Source organism: Urocitellus parryii, chromosome 4 (genome assembly GCF_045843805.1).
Source record: "Urocitellus parryii isolate mUroPar1 chromosome 4, mUroPar1.hap1, whole genome shotgun sequence".
Lineage (NCBI taxonomy): Eukaryota > Metazoa > Chordata > Mammalia > Rodentia > Sciuridae > Urocitellus > Urocitellus parryii.
The window spans coordinates 23190599-23205025 of NC_135534.1; the positions used below are offsets into that span (position 1 = coordinate 23190599).

The 14427-nt window shown below is 42.2% G+C and overlaps 1 protein-coding gene and 1 non-coding gene across 3 annotated transcripts in view; one reads left to right on the forward strand and one right to left on the reverse strand.

Moving 5' to 3' along the window:
* Positions 1 to 14427, reverse strand: part of Alkbh3 (alkB homolog 3, alpha-ketoglutarate dependent dioxygenase) — a 37954-nt gene that overhangs the window by 4716 nt on the left and 18811 nt on the right. For both annotated transcript variants that reach the window (XM_077797468.1, XM_026405095.2), the window contains exon 9: positions 576 to 674. In XM_077797468.1, the coding sequence (XP_077653594.1) occupies positions 576 to 674 (99 nt within the window). The remainder of the gene's footprint in view (positions 1 to 575; positions 675 to 14427) is intronic.
* On the forward strand, positions 6556 to 6637 carry Trnas-aga (transfer RNA serine (anticodon AGA)). The gene has a single exon. It is a non-coding gene; the product is annotated as a tRNA-Ser (tRNA).

The following is a 14427-nucleotide window of genomic DNA, read 5'->3' on the forward strand; positions in this document are numbered from 1 at the left end:
CTGAAACAAATCTGTCTCCGACCCCACGCACTATGCCAGCACCCTTGCAGCAGGATCTCTTCTAACTGTTGTTCTTTCTCTCAGACTCCTGCCATTTTTCCAAATCACATAAGAAAAACATAAATGGATAAGGCCAGAGAGAGGTATGAGACTTCACTCTCATGCTAAGTGTTCATACAATAATATGCACACCTTAAAAATGACCTGACATGAAAGTAGTGGCTAAGCTGTGGAACTGTACAGTCCAACATGGTGGCATTATTTAAATTTAAATTAATTTAAAAATTCAGTTGTTCAGCACCCTAATCATTTAAGTGGTCAACAGTCACGTGTGGCTAATGGCTACTACAGTGGGCAGCAGAGACACAGATCTCTGCCCTGGTCAAAGAGAGCCCTACCGGACACTAAATCTGCAGAGGTCCACTTTGATGGCAGTAGTATTAAAACCCCTTGAAAAAGAGGCCAACTTATTTCCTCTGCTCATTGTAAAAGCAATTTGCTTTTCACCACATGCTTACTTGGGAATTAAGAAACTGCCTCTAGGAGGGGGATCCGTAGTGTTGGCATGTCCTCACCTGCCAATCAGCCTGGGTAGCTCCTTCCATGATTAACAAGGTCCCGTGATCCAAGGGAATCTTTACTCTCTCCACATACATGTAGTCTCCATTCTCTTCCTAAAAAACAGCATTCACTGCACTGAATGTTTTTCTTAGTGAGTAAGAGGCACCAGACAGCAATCAGAGATGGAAACCACTACTTCTCAGCCAGACTGTGGGACAAGCTGTTTGTCCCTAGGCAAGTTATTTCACCTCTCTGTACCTTGATTTCATCATTTGTAAAATGAGGATGTTGACATAGGGCTTCTGTGAGCCTCAGCTGACACTGTAAACCTCTTAGAAACAGCTCACAGTAAGTATGGTATGAAAGCCAGCTCCATGACCATCACCACCCAAAATGCTGAAAAGCCACTCTGGCTTGGGAGGAAATTAACGTCACTTATACAAGAATTCCTTGTCTCTGCCTTCAGCAGTGCTCTACATTTCAACACTGTGTGGTGAAAATGGCTTCTTAATCAAGACTTGTTGTGCTGAGTTCTACTTCACCTTTTTCTGATTTATGATAATTCATTAATCGGTACCTATGTTAGAGTCACCACGGCCCTTCTCACATCACTGTACTCTGCTGTTGTGGAGATACGTTCCTCTTTTGAAAACAGACAACTGCAAAATTTTCTCCAAGAAGAGAGATCTGCCTTGACCGCATGAAGCCTGGCTGCTTGAGCCTTTGAGAATAGATCGCAATTCCTGAATATTTCGGGCACAAATGCCTTCAAAGTACACTTCCCCTTCCTCTTGGAGAGCCCCAAATCAATTTATGTCCAACACAGTCATGAGGCTTCACTGCACAGCCTGCAAAGCAATCAGCAGGTGGTGTCCCTCCTCCTCCACAGCTGACAGAGGAGTGCATTAAACAACTTCTTTGCTTGCAGCATCAAGAGCATGTCCAGAGCCATCCATTCATAGGCTTCACTCGGGTTACACTTGGGTAACTGTGGGATTCTTTTCAGTGCTATAGCGTGTTTATGTTTATTATTGTAGGAGTGCATCTGAGAACTTAACTGTTTACAATGATTTCCCCTAGGAAAATCAAAATCAAAACAATAATGAACTTGCATAAACAGTCTAAGTTCCAGGGCTCAATCCTTGGCAGTGACTTCGTCAAGGATAGTCATAATTTTTATAAACGGAAGACATAAGCAATGTTTGAAATAACTTTTGGGTTTAATGATTGATTTTAATTGTCTGCCATTTTTACTTTTCCAGGAATAAGAAAGTACCAAAACATTTTCCTCTGACCACTTGGCCAACCAGAGAGCAGTGGGAAGGTGACCCTGTCCTTGGGCAGCCCAGCTGTATCTCAGATGGTCAGAGCTGGCTCTCTGAAAAAAATATGCCAGAGGAGATGAATGTATTACTGGAGAAAGATATCAGAAGGAACTGCGTTGTCCATGAGATTAGAGGGTTCAAGGCTCCTTAATTTAGTCTGTACAGGCAGTTAACAGACCCAAGTTAACTGAGCTAAAAGCAGGACTCCCTCTACCCTCTGCGTGACCAGGGAGTGCAATGCGGATGGAAGCAATAAATTAACACTAAAATGGGAAAGTGAAATGAAGCACAGAAAATAACTGCAGCATGAGACAATTCTTTTTTTAAAGAGAGAGAGAGAGAGAATTTTAATATTTATTTTTTTAGTTTTCGGCGGACACAACATCTCTGTTTGTATGCATGCCAGGCGAGCGTGCTACCGCTTGAGCCACATCCCCAGCCCAGCATGAGACGATTCTGAGGTGAAGATCTCAGAACATCAAAAACATTTCTGGGAAGGAGTGGGTGCTGAGAGCCATGGGCCAGAAGAGCCAAGCACTGTAAGTCCACCTGGAAAGCACCAGGCAAGTGAAAGAGATTCCAAATGCAAGAGGGAACCATTAGCACTGCCGGAAGATGACACTCCACAGAGTCACACTCCACTCAGTGGTCCCTAGATCAGAATTTTTCAAGAGAAAGCCTCAGGTTGGCTTTAAACACATTACATTCAACACAGCTGCCAGCCACACCGAAAAGCCCATGGGGATGAGCCGCCTGCTTCAGTCCCGGAAGGAGACGGGCATGACTGCGAGAGACGGCACCCTTTGCTGCTTGCTATTTATTCCTTCCAACACCCATGGCTTGGAAAGCACATTCCTAATTTGCAGGAGATGGACAGGAGAGAAGACGAGGGAAGAGACCAATGTCACAGACAGCCATACCGCCCTGTAACTTAACCGGGATGCGTGGAGACTGCCTCCAGGTGAAAGGCCAGGGGCGCTCAGGTAGCGGCCCTCGAGTGGCTGTGCATGAGGCTCAGCTGGGAAATGGATAAGCAACAGAGGAAGCGGGTTGGGCCGTTTGGAGGAGTGCATTCACAGTCATCAAGCATGGTGGTTAAGCAGCTTCCACATGTCTGTGACCCTTCTGATTTACTAAGGACTTTCTTCAAAACACACCCCCAAAACACCGCTAAAGATAAAGATTTTCCATCCTTGATACTAGCTAAAAGAAGCTGCTAGGGTGACAATCCACAGGGGTGGGTTTGTTGATGATGTTGGTTTTCCACACACTTGAAACAATAGATGAAAAAGTAAAAAACACATGTTATATTTTTCTGATCAATGTCCTCACTCCCTAACCACAGTTGGTTCATCTGAATGCTCAATTGTGCTTTTCTAAGGGATGCCGGAGACTCCACACAACTTCTACCTCCGTCCCACCAAGGAATCACCCAAGTCCCTTTCCTTTAGAAAAATAATATAATAGGAAAAATCAGTCATTTATTGATTGCTATGTCCTTACCAACCATCCAACAGATAGGCAACCTAAGCATTTTCTTTTTCATTTGAAAGGTAATTCACATTTTTTTAAAAAAAAAGAAGAAAAAGATTTGATTTTTTTCATAGAGTCATGCCTTTCTTGTCCTAAGGGTGTCTTAGAAATTACTATTATTATTGCTTCAAACTCATCCTCATCATAGTTTCTCTTTCTAGATTTAGAAGTAATGTATCTCACTACCATGAATGATAACCTTGTTCAATGTTCTCACTCTGTTACAAAGCCCTCAAAGAAGACCTGTGTGGTCTTGCTCTTTAAGAGATAATCACGACACTCATCACAGTGAATCAAATGACAGGAAAAGCCCAAGAAGAGAGAGAAAATCACCTAAGTCCTATCATCCAGAGTTCACACAGCACACAGACAATGGTCTATTATTATATAATCATAAACTGTTTTTAACACATTCTGAACATTTTTAAATAAGTTTATTTTTCTAATATCTTTATTTTTATGTGGTGCTGAGGATCAAACCCAGGGCCTCGCACATACTAGGTGAGCGTTCTACTGCTGAGCCACAACCCCAGCCCCTTATGAGCATTTTCTGACATCTTTAAATATACAATATTTTTTAAAAATGGCTATATAATATTCCTTGGTCTGAATATAGTCTTTCTTCTCTGAACTTACAAATACTTTTTGTCTATCTGGGTATTCAAGGCATTTTGCCAGTGCTAAGGATATAGCAGTAAAGAACACATTGTTGGATGCTGAGATTTTAATATACCAGGATTTTTTAAAGAGAGAGAATATAAGGTTACTGCAAATAGACTGAGGGCAAAACATCTCTAAATATGTATCTAGGATATATTCCTTTCTTTAAGAATGTTTTTTTGTAGTTGTAGAGGGACACAATACCTTTATTTATTTATTTTTATGTGGTACTGAGGATCAAATTCAGTGCCTCCATGTGCTAAGCAAGCACTCTACCCCTGAGCTACACCCCCAGCCCTTCTAGGATATATTTTTAAAAATGGAATTACTGGGCCAATGGGTCTAAACCCTAGCACCTGATTTATACTACCCAATTGCTTTTGAGAAGGCTGATAACTGATAACTCCAACAGGAAAATATGGTAGTACCTATCTTCTGGCTGAATATTATCAGTTGACAAAGATGAAAAAAAGTTAGGGAAGAAATGACAGCTCATTCAAGCTCAGGGTTCTTTGATTAGAGCTCAGTTCAACATTTTATTCACATATCTAATTTTCTGTTTGTATTTCTTCATTGTGACAAATTCATATAGTTTGTCCACTCTTCTCTAGAGTTGTTAACGTTTTTCCTATAGATCTGTAACCACAGAGAGTAAGACAGTTACCTTCTGTTGTAGGTTTTGCAAATACTTCTCTTATTTGCTAGTTGCCTTTTAACTGTGTTTATGTTATTTAACAAAACAGCTCAAAAGTTTTTAGAGTCAACTCCACTGACCTTCCTTTAGCTCTAATTCATGGTTTTTATGCTTAGAAAGTCTTTTCCCATCCTGAGTAAAGTTAAATATACAACTTTTAGTTTAAAAGGAAAAAAAAAGAGTTTAAATTTTTTAGACTTTAGTCTACCTGGAGTTTTTGGTTTCGGTTTGAGTTTGTTGTGCTGTTATTTTTTTTCAATGCTGCTACTGCTTTTTTTCCGTGTGTGTGTGTGTGTGTGTGTGTGTGTGTGTGCGCGCGCGCGCACGTGCATGCTTGTGCACATGCAGTACTGGGTATAGAGACCAGGGATTCACACACGTAAGGCAAGAAAGTGCTCTACTGAAAGTGCTCTACACCCCAACCCTATGGGTTTTTTTTGTTGTTCTGTTTTAATTGTAGATGAACACAATACTTTTATTTTTTATTAACTTATTTTTTTATGTGGTGCTAAGGATCAAACCCAGTGCCTCATGCATGCCAGGCAGGCACTCTACCACTGAGCCATAACCCAGCACCCCTATGATTCTTTTATACGTGTGTGTGTGTATGTGTGTGTATGTGTATGTGTATGTGTGTGTGTGTGTATTTTTTTTTTTTAGTGGTAGTGCCGGGCTTGAACCCAGGGCCTTGTGCATGCAAGGCAGCACTCTACCCCCATGCTTCTTTTAACAACAATTTCCAGGTACTTAATCCAAGGCCTGTTGCTGGAGTTTTTGGACCTCAAGAGCTTGTTTAGAGGTTTAGCAAGGGAGCGTGGTTACTGATATACTCTTGACCAAAGAAAGGTCATCCTCTATCAGAAATGGTTGTCCTCTTTGAGTGTGCAGCTTTGGGTAGGACACACATGGAATGGTGAGGGAGGAAGGAGACACCCATCTGGCTAGCCAGATCAGTTGAATCAACCCTGGCAATCAATGGAGTGACTGTAGCTACTCTAGACTTTTTGGACAGGATCAACCATGGTGTAGCTTGGGAATCAGGCACCGCAGGTACTGTACATGCTATTGCTAATTCTTGCTACCAACAAGGAGGGAAAGAGGCAATACTCTCCATTCGATCAGAAGAAAAGGGAGCTGGAGGGAATGCACTAGCAGGCAAAAGATTGGCAGGAGGCAGGCCTGGTGTGTGGACACAGAACTGCTGGCTTTAAAGTCTACATCTGTGTCACTCCACAGTGCTCTCCACAATATGCTCTCTATCCCTCCTGAAATCTGATAACACTGCTTGTCCTAATTATAGGGCACTCTCACCATACTGTAGCCTGAACAAGGGGCACAGGTCCGGTGTAGTACATGGGTAGAGATCATGGGGAGACAGGCCTGTGTGGGGGTAGATGCTTTGTCAGTGAACAGCCTGTGCTCACTGTTCCCCCAGTACCACCCTATTGTCTGGGTTTTTCCAGGAAAGCTGATAAATGGGATTTTTATGTGAAATCTGAGTTATAAATTTTGGCGACTAATTCAGTTTGTTTAAAAACACTGGAGAGCATCAACAAATCTAAAGGCCAGGATCCAGCTCCCAGCTTGCCCAGCTGTGCCACTGATTGTTACATGCCTCCTCCATCCCCATGTCAGTTGCCCAAACTGGCCCATCATCTGTAGCACTTTCTTGATCCCCCTTGCCACTCTACCCATTAGTGCCCAAGGATACATGCTACATTATCTTTAAGTATTTTATTTGTCATCTCACCCTCAACCTATCAGAAAAGGCCCTTGAACCACGTAGTCGTGGCCGAGTGGTTAAGGCGATGGACTAGAAATCCATTGGGATCTCCCCGCGCAGGTTCGAATCCTGCCGACTACGAGCTTGGAGTTTTGGAATCGAACCCAGAAAGGAAAACAAGGCGTTGCAAAGCATGACCTGACCCTAAGCTTTCCCTGTGTGCCACAAGAAGAGGCCCTTGAGCCAGGCATGGTGGCACACACCTGTAATCCCAGCAACTCAGGAGGCTGAAGCAGGATGATTGCAAGTTCAAGACTAGCCTCAGCAAATTAGTGAGGCCCTAAGGACTTAGCAAGACCCTGTCTCAAAATTTTAAAAAAGAACTGGCTTAGTGGTTAAGTGACTTGAGTTCAATCCCCAGTATCAAAAAAGAAAAAGAAAAAGAAAAGGCCCTGGACAGCAAACTATGATTTAGCATTGGGATTTTCAGGTCATCTCTGATCCTGAGATGAGCTATTTACCTGAGAAAACTCCCATCTTTAAACCATGAAGATGCTTATAAAAATCAAACACAATGAGCAGAAAGGTCAAAACAAAGCAGGAGCCTGCTACCAGTTTCTATTTCCCAAACTAGAGGAGGCACTCGACACAGAACTGTTATCATCTCTGTAATGGAGGCATCAGGGAGGCTTAGAGGCTATGGTGGCCCTTGATGCGCGGAAGGGACTGAGAAAGTGAAGAGCCAGACTAAGGGAAAGCAAAGAGAGAATGCAGTAGGAAGGACAACTACCCGAGACACGAGATAACAGTAGGCTGGTCTGAGGTTCCGTGAAGACTCACAAGCTGTCCCTGGAGTTGCTGTGTATCTCTTGCTAACAGGAGCAAGTGAAGGCTTTTTGAGTTGGAAAACTAAATAAAAAGGCAGGGAGTTAAGCTTGGCTCTAGGTTCCTCTTTCTTTGTTCTCTTTCTCTAAAAAAGAATGGGTAGCCAGACTTGGTGGTACACACTGGTAATCCCAGCCCTAGGGAGGCTGAGGCAGGAAGATCTTGAGTTCAAGGTCAGGCTCAGCAATTTAGCGAGGCCCTAAGCAACTCAGCAAGACCATCTCTAAATTAAATTTTTAAAAATGTGTAAGCTTTACATATCATCTATCTTACTACCTCTAATTAAATTCAGCAAACAGTTGTGTGAGCCATTTTGTATAAGAGATTAATATTGTGTCTCTATCACCCATCTGTAAAATGCAGATAATAACAGCACTGATTTTACAAGATTTTTGAAGAACTCAACATAAAGCACTTAGAACAGAGACAGGCACAGAGTCAGCACTACACACTTGTGATTTATTTATTAGCATTATTCTCTTGTTATTTTCACAATCCCAAATCATCTATCTGGCTGAGGTCTGTCACCTATTACCCAGACCTACACAGACAATGGCCTCCTTTCCACAAAGAAGTCCTAGACATCTCAAACCCAACATGGAGAAGAAGAAAGTCCCCTAACAAGAACAAATCAAATGAAGATATCCCTCTCCTCCATCTGAATTCACAGCGCTTCCATCCACCCAATGCTAAAAGCCAGAAATGTGGTGGCTATTCTTGATTTTTACCCCCACATCTAATATATTGGCAAGTTCTGCTCATTTAGCCTCAAAAACATTCCTCAAATCCACTCCCTTCTCCACTGGACTGCACCTCTGACCAAGCCAGCAGCCTCCCATGGTGCTACTGCCTCTGTCGTCTACCCATCTCTACTCTTCCTTCTTCCCAAACTATTCTTCAAGGAACAATTAGAATGATCGCTTAGAAATGCAGACCAGATCATGTCACAACCCATTTATTCCCACTGCCCAAAGAATAAAATCCAAACTCAGATCTAACTGCATGCTGTGAATACTTCTGGTTTTGTTTGTTTGGGCTATTTTTACTATTGTTTAGCTCCTGTGACCTCCCTGAGGGCAAGAACCATATTTGTCATATTCACTACTGTATTTTCAGAGCTGAGCATTATACCTGACACATGGTAAGCGCTAAGTTAATACTTGGTAGGGGAGGGAAGGAGAAAGAGGCAAGAAGGAACTATTCCTGAAAATACTGTCTGCATGTGGGCACTGGACAGAATAGAGGGAGCGAAGACTGGAACTAAGGACACCAGAGGGAAAAAAGAAGTTTTTGTATGTGGAGCATGAGGTAACAAGATCCTGGGATGAAGACAGTGGCTGTGAGGATGGGTTTTTTAGACATTTCAAGAAAGTGCCAGGCATGGAGGTGCCTAGTATCCCAGCCACTGGAGAGGCTGAGGCAGGAGGATCAGGAGGCCAAGACCAGCCTGAGTGACGTAGCAAGACCCCTATCTTTAAAAAAAAATAATAATAAAATAAATCTTGGCACTTATTTTATGAGAAACAAGGGAACAGGAAGAACTGAAAATAACTTATATCGTTAAATGTGACCAAGAGACTGTGATAACATGAACATAAATGGACTTACTAGCAGCTGGAATTGTGGAATCTGTCTGAAATAACAGCAAGGAATCTCATTTTGTAATTTCAATTTGGAAGCTGTTGTTAAGTGGAAACACCTCATAAGCGTATAGAAAGTGATGACTGGAAATTGAGAAAAAAGTGAAAGCGGAAAATAAGACATTCAGAAGACACCCCATCAAACAAATGACTGAAGTTGTAAGAACTAAGGAGATCTGATTTATTTGCTTATTCACTCAAAGCACACACACTTGTGGGGACATGATGATAAGACAGAGACCTCGCCTATCTGGTGTTTACAATCTACTGAGCTTATAATCCCCTAAAAATAATGCAGAGAAAGATAACAGAATCAAAGACAAACTTGAACATCCATATTTAAGGGGTTGAATATAAAGAAAATTTAAAAAACAGCAATGAAAATAACCAAGGGGAAAACCAATAACAGCAGGGGAATGACCAAGATATGACCATATTTCAGAAGCTAACAGGAGAAAGAAAAGGCAGTTAATCGATGGTCCAGTATCGTGGCCAGAGGAGTAGGAGGTGCTGACTGAGGAAAGGCCAATGTGCTTGACTTTAGATCAAAGGCATCAACATAACTTAAGCAGAATAGGGGGAAAGAACTAGAGAGCAGGCATTTCAAGAGGGAGCTAAGTTGTGAGGAAGGGGAGACTGCAGTGTAGACAACTATTGTCAGAATCTTTTTAGGGAGAGGCAGTTCAAGGCCTCATGCATGCTAAGCATGTGCTCTACTACCAAAGTGCACCCCAGTCCCAAATCTGTGCTTCAAAAGCAAAAATAAAACCAAGATATGTACAGTGTCAAACAAGTTTTCTCAATATGATAACAGATAATAGAGTTTCCTAGCTCTTTAGTCCAAAGACTGGATAAATGGTGAAGTTCCTGGACAAGTACAGTCAAGGCTTTTTTGCAAAATGAAATATTTGAAACTAAATACAATGACTCTACCTGCTGAGGGCCAAATGTATCTAATTGCCCTATCTCCCAGCTTACGGTTATGCCAATAATGCCATTTTCATCAATAATACCATTTATCTTCAACTTCTTTCCTCAAATTATGGTGTTGCCTGCCCTCAAGGATCTAGCTGGGTCCAAGACTGTGCCATGGGTCACCTCAGCTAGCCACCGTATTTGGGCTGCAATGTTACTCCTATAGCACCAACATGAGAAAACAGCTGAACTTTATGTTCAGAGTGGTGATATATTTGTAAAATCTGACATAAACAAAACATATTAGTTATGAAAATTAAGGAGACTATAAAGCTGGGATCCCACAAAGCATCCCTACAGAGTTATCCTGCTGATTCAATCCAGATTTAAATGATGATATCCTCAGCATCGATCCGAAAGACATTACTTTAAAAACAGAAACAGCTGTTTCTGAAATAAGATCTGCTAAAATAAGAGGTAAGCTGGAAAGGCACAGCTTTGAAAGCACTGAGGTTACTGGTTCAAAACAGTTTTCAACTCACCTAACACATATGAATCTTTGGATTTTTACTTAACTCCTGATTTCTGGCCTTCCTTGGGCTTGAAGGTTCTGCTGAAGGGACTGAGAGAAAGAAGGAAGGAGGGAGGACTAGTAGGTGTGATCGATTATCCTATACCATGTGCACCACTGATCATCACAACTCGACAGCCAGGAGGAGCTCACCAACCCCTCACCAAGTTACAAGGGGCGGTGGTGGTAGCACAGCTCTGCAGGCGCGGACAGCAGCACACGGCAGCCCAAACCAACAGGGAGCTCCTGTCTTTCCTTTTCAACTGCACACACCGAAAGATAAGTGACATTGAGAGGGAAAAACCTGCTGATGGTGTTTAGATTTATGGTATTAGGACAGGGTGGAGATGAGAAGTTACTGAATGTAAACAAAACCAATTTTTGATTTACACTCACAGCTACAGCCATTCCTTCTCCACTGAATGTGTATTTGAAATCAGAAGAGTTAAAGTGATAAGGAGTCCATTCTTAGTATTACCATACTTCCAAGAAATTCAGCTTAAAAGAAGTGCTATCCCTTTTTTTTAACATTTTTTGTAGTTGTAGATGAACAGAATGACTTTATTTTATTTGTTTATTTTTATGTGGTGCTGAGGATCAAACCTTCACACATGCTAGGCAAGTACTATGTCCCTGAGCTACAGCCCAGTCAAGGAAGTGCTATCTTAAAGGAGCTTCCACCCAAGACTGTAGCACTGGAACAAATGCTCTGTGTCCTCTAAGAGCATGTGAAAACAAACTCTCATGGCTGACACCTGGCTGACCTCAGTCGCTAGCAGAGGCACCAGCTTCACTAGCCAGTGGCTGCTCGTTCCCAAACCATTCCTGGACATGATCTGATCAGAATCCCCGGGCCCCAAACCTCCCTCTGCACCCTCCACTGTGGTCTGTGGCAGCCCATTCAGAAAAGAGTAAACTCGCCTACATCCTCAACCTGCGTGCTCTAGAGTTCCCCCTTCCTCCTTGCCCCAGCACCTGACTATCTCCAGAAACTGTACTCCATAAGCCCTCTCAAGTGGAAGGCCATCATGTCTCATGATCCAGAGAAGGGCAGAGCCAGGTGATGAAGGATTCTCCTTACTCTTTACTCCTCACACTTATATTTTTGAGCTCATGTCATGGAATGTGTCCTTCTCTCTCCCCCTCACCCTTGGTCCCAGGAATAAACAAGGGCTAACAACCTCCTAACTGGTCTCCTTGTCTCCTCTCTTGCTAAGGTTCTAATTCTAGCCCAGGTTCTGCCCAGTAGCAATAGTGACCTTTTAAAATTGTCAACCAGGTCATGTCACTCTACTGCTTAGCACACTTTAACAGCTTCTTGATAGATTTAAAATAAATGCTCTCTTTCTGAGGTCCACAGTCTCTACTGACCTGACCCCTGCCCACTTCCCATCTCATCATAGGCTCTGCTCCTCATGCTGGCTGGCTAGGCTCCAGGACATGGCCTCCTTTCCTTCCTCAAACACTCTAAGCTCTTTCCTACTTCAACTAGGCAGTCATCCTCAGAAAATATGACCTGTGAAAGATGAGAAAATCACCAGCAGGCAAGGAATAGTTCTTAGAGTATGGCAAAGAAAGAAAATAAGTTACTGTAGAGACAAGTTGTAAAAAGTCAAGTTTGCAAGCAGACTCCATACCTAACCATGCCATATACAGAAACACAATGAATCACTTTGGAAAAGACTATTCTCCTAAATCCCAACTGTTGGTGGCAATATAAATCTGGGAAGTTCTTTGCAAAAAGTAATTATTCCTAGAGGATGTCAGGCATGGATTCCAGGCTGAGACAAGGCCCTGAGGAAGCAAATGGTAATTTCAACTCCCAAGAAATCTCAAGTCTGAAGGTAACTCAAGACAAACCAAGACTATCCACTTATACAACACACACACATACACACACGCTCATTTACTCACTCACACCCTCCAATGAGGTAGCTCCAGTGATATCTAATGAGACAGCCCTAGAGATAGTAGCCACAAAGCTCCATCACTATTTCTGACCCACAGACCGCTTCAAATTCCCTGAGATTCCATTATACTTCTCGACCAAGAGAACTTGGAGCCTATTTCACTGAATTCATTTCCTTTTTCAATTTCTGATAGGTCACCATGGTATCTACCATTTATAACAGCTTAAAAATTCACTGACTACTACAGGAATTTTCATGAGAAAATTTTTTGATCACTCCCATGAAGTGGCTACCAATTATCATTTCCATTTACAAAAAGGAATAAATATAAATGAGGCAGATAAGTGCTTTTTACCAACCTCAGGGACAGAAACAGGAAATAAAACTTGATTTTCTAAATTTCATTAGGGAATGGTTAAAAGGACCGTGGTTATCAACAGTTTCTTTTGAGTGTTTCTCGTGACTCCTCAGAACAGATGCTGTAATCAGAGGGTGCGATGGGTGGCAGGGTGCAGCAGCAGGGGCTGCCGCCTCACAGTGAAATGCTGCACAAGCCTGGCTTATCCAGTTTCCACAGGAAAGCTATTCTATACCCTATTATTTTGGATTTCAATATCCTAATTTTTTCTAGAGTCCAAGGAAAAAACATCAATATTTATGATCAGGGCTTTTTTTTTTTTTTTTTTTTTTTTACTCCATTCTTCTCAGCAGTGTGCAGAACACAAAACATAAAAGAAAAAGCAAGGGAGGCAGCAGGTCTCCACCACTAGACCTGCTTTTACAGCTATCTGCTCTGGTGAGATGAACAGGACCCTTCCTTCAGAAGGCATTTGGGAGAGGAGCGGTGGGAGAAAGGCCCAGCCGGCCTGAGCTCAATCAGCTAGGGGTGGAAAGAAGCCTCTCATAGTCACATACAAGATGCTGGTAAAGGAAAGAGCTCATCCAGGATAATTTGCTAGAAAAATAAGGCTTTTGGCATCTAAACCTCCAGTGCATCACAAACTTCCTGCTATTATCTAATAACCCCCCCACTCAGCCATCAGTTTCCATGGTAACCGACAGAGAAATAGCAGCCTGCCAAATGGCTTTTGTAGTTCCTTTTGCAGTTTGTTCTTCTGTGTAGAATTAGTATTAGTTGGGAAAAGAACCAGGTGAATCTTTGCAAACAAGGACATGATGTAGTTTGAAAAGTACAACCAGGTTTGAGACAAGAAGTGTAGGCAAGCTCTCACAAACCCAACCTTATAGAATAAAAAAGGTGAAGTGAAGAATATCTGGTAAGATTTACTTTGGTCTTAAAGTGGGATAGCCAAGCAATGGCCAGGATATGGGTATGGTACTCTACCCTCAGCCTCCAATTTAACTACACAACAGAAGGGATGGGGTAAATGAAAGAACAAGATCAAACAAGTCTACCAGCCCCCAAGTACCTTACTATTATTAGAGGAAATGGAAACTTTCTCTAAAATCAAAATAAATGAGCAAGAGTTTATAGACTAGGACACAGAATAGTGAAAAAAGGGTGGGCACCTTGAGGGAGAGAGATGTTAAACCCAGGGATGATATATGCAGGACTCAGACTCAGCCAAATGCATGATATGGGGGTGGGGTGCTGACACCTAGGAAACAAAGGTTGCCTTCCCATCTCAGCACGGGGAGAAATCGTGAAGAATACAGTGTATGGAACTGGGCCAGCTCTTAGAAGATCAGCAGCTACAGAGATCTACTCAAGGTACCAGATGTCAAAACAGCAGCTGCTGCAGAGGAGGAGGAGTTTGAATTTTTAAAAACTCAAGATTATTTCTCTTTGAAAGTAGCCCAAAACAAATGATTTTGTTTCAAAACCGCATACTGCATGAAGTGCAGAGAATCTTGTGACTTCTCTGATAGCTTCAGATGAGAAACTGTGACTCAAATCAAAGAGATTTGAGCTTATCTGACAGAGCAAAGTGAATAAGAGTCTGAAAGAGTCCCTCCCACAACCTTTAAGGTACCTCAAAAGTGTCTTGT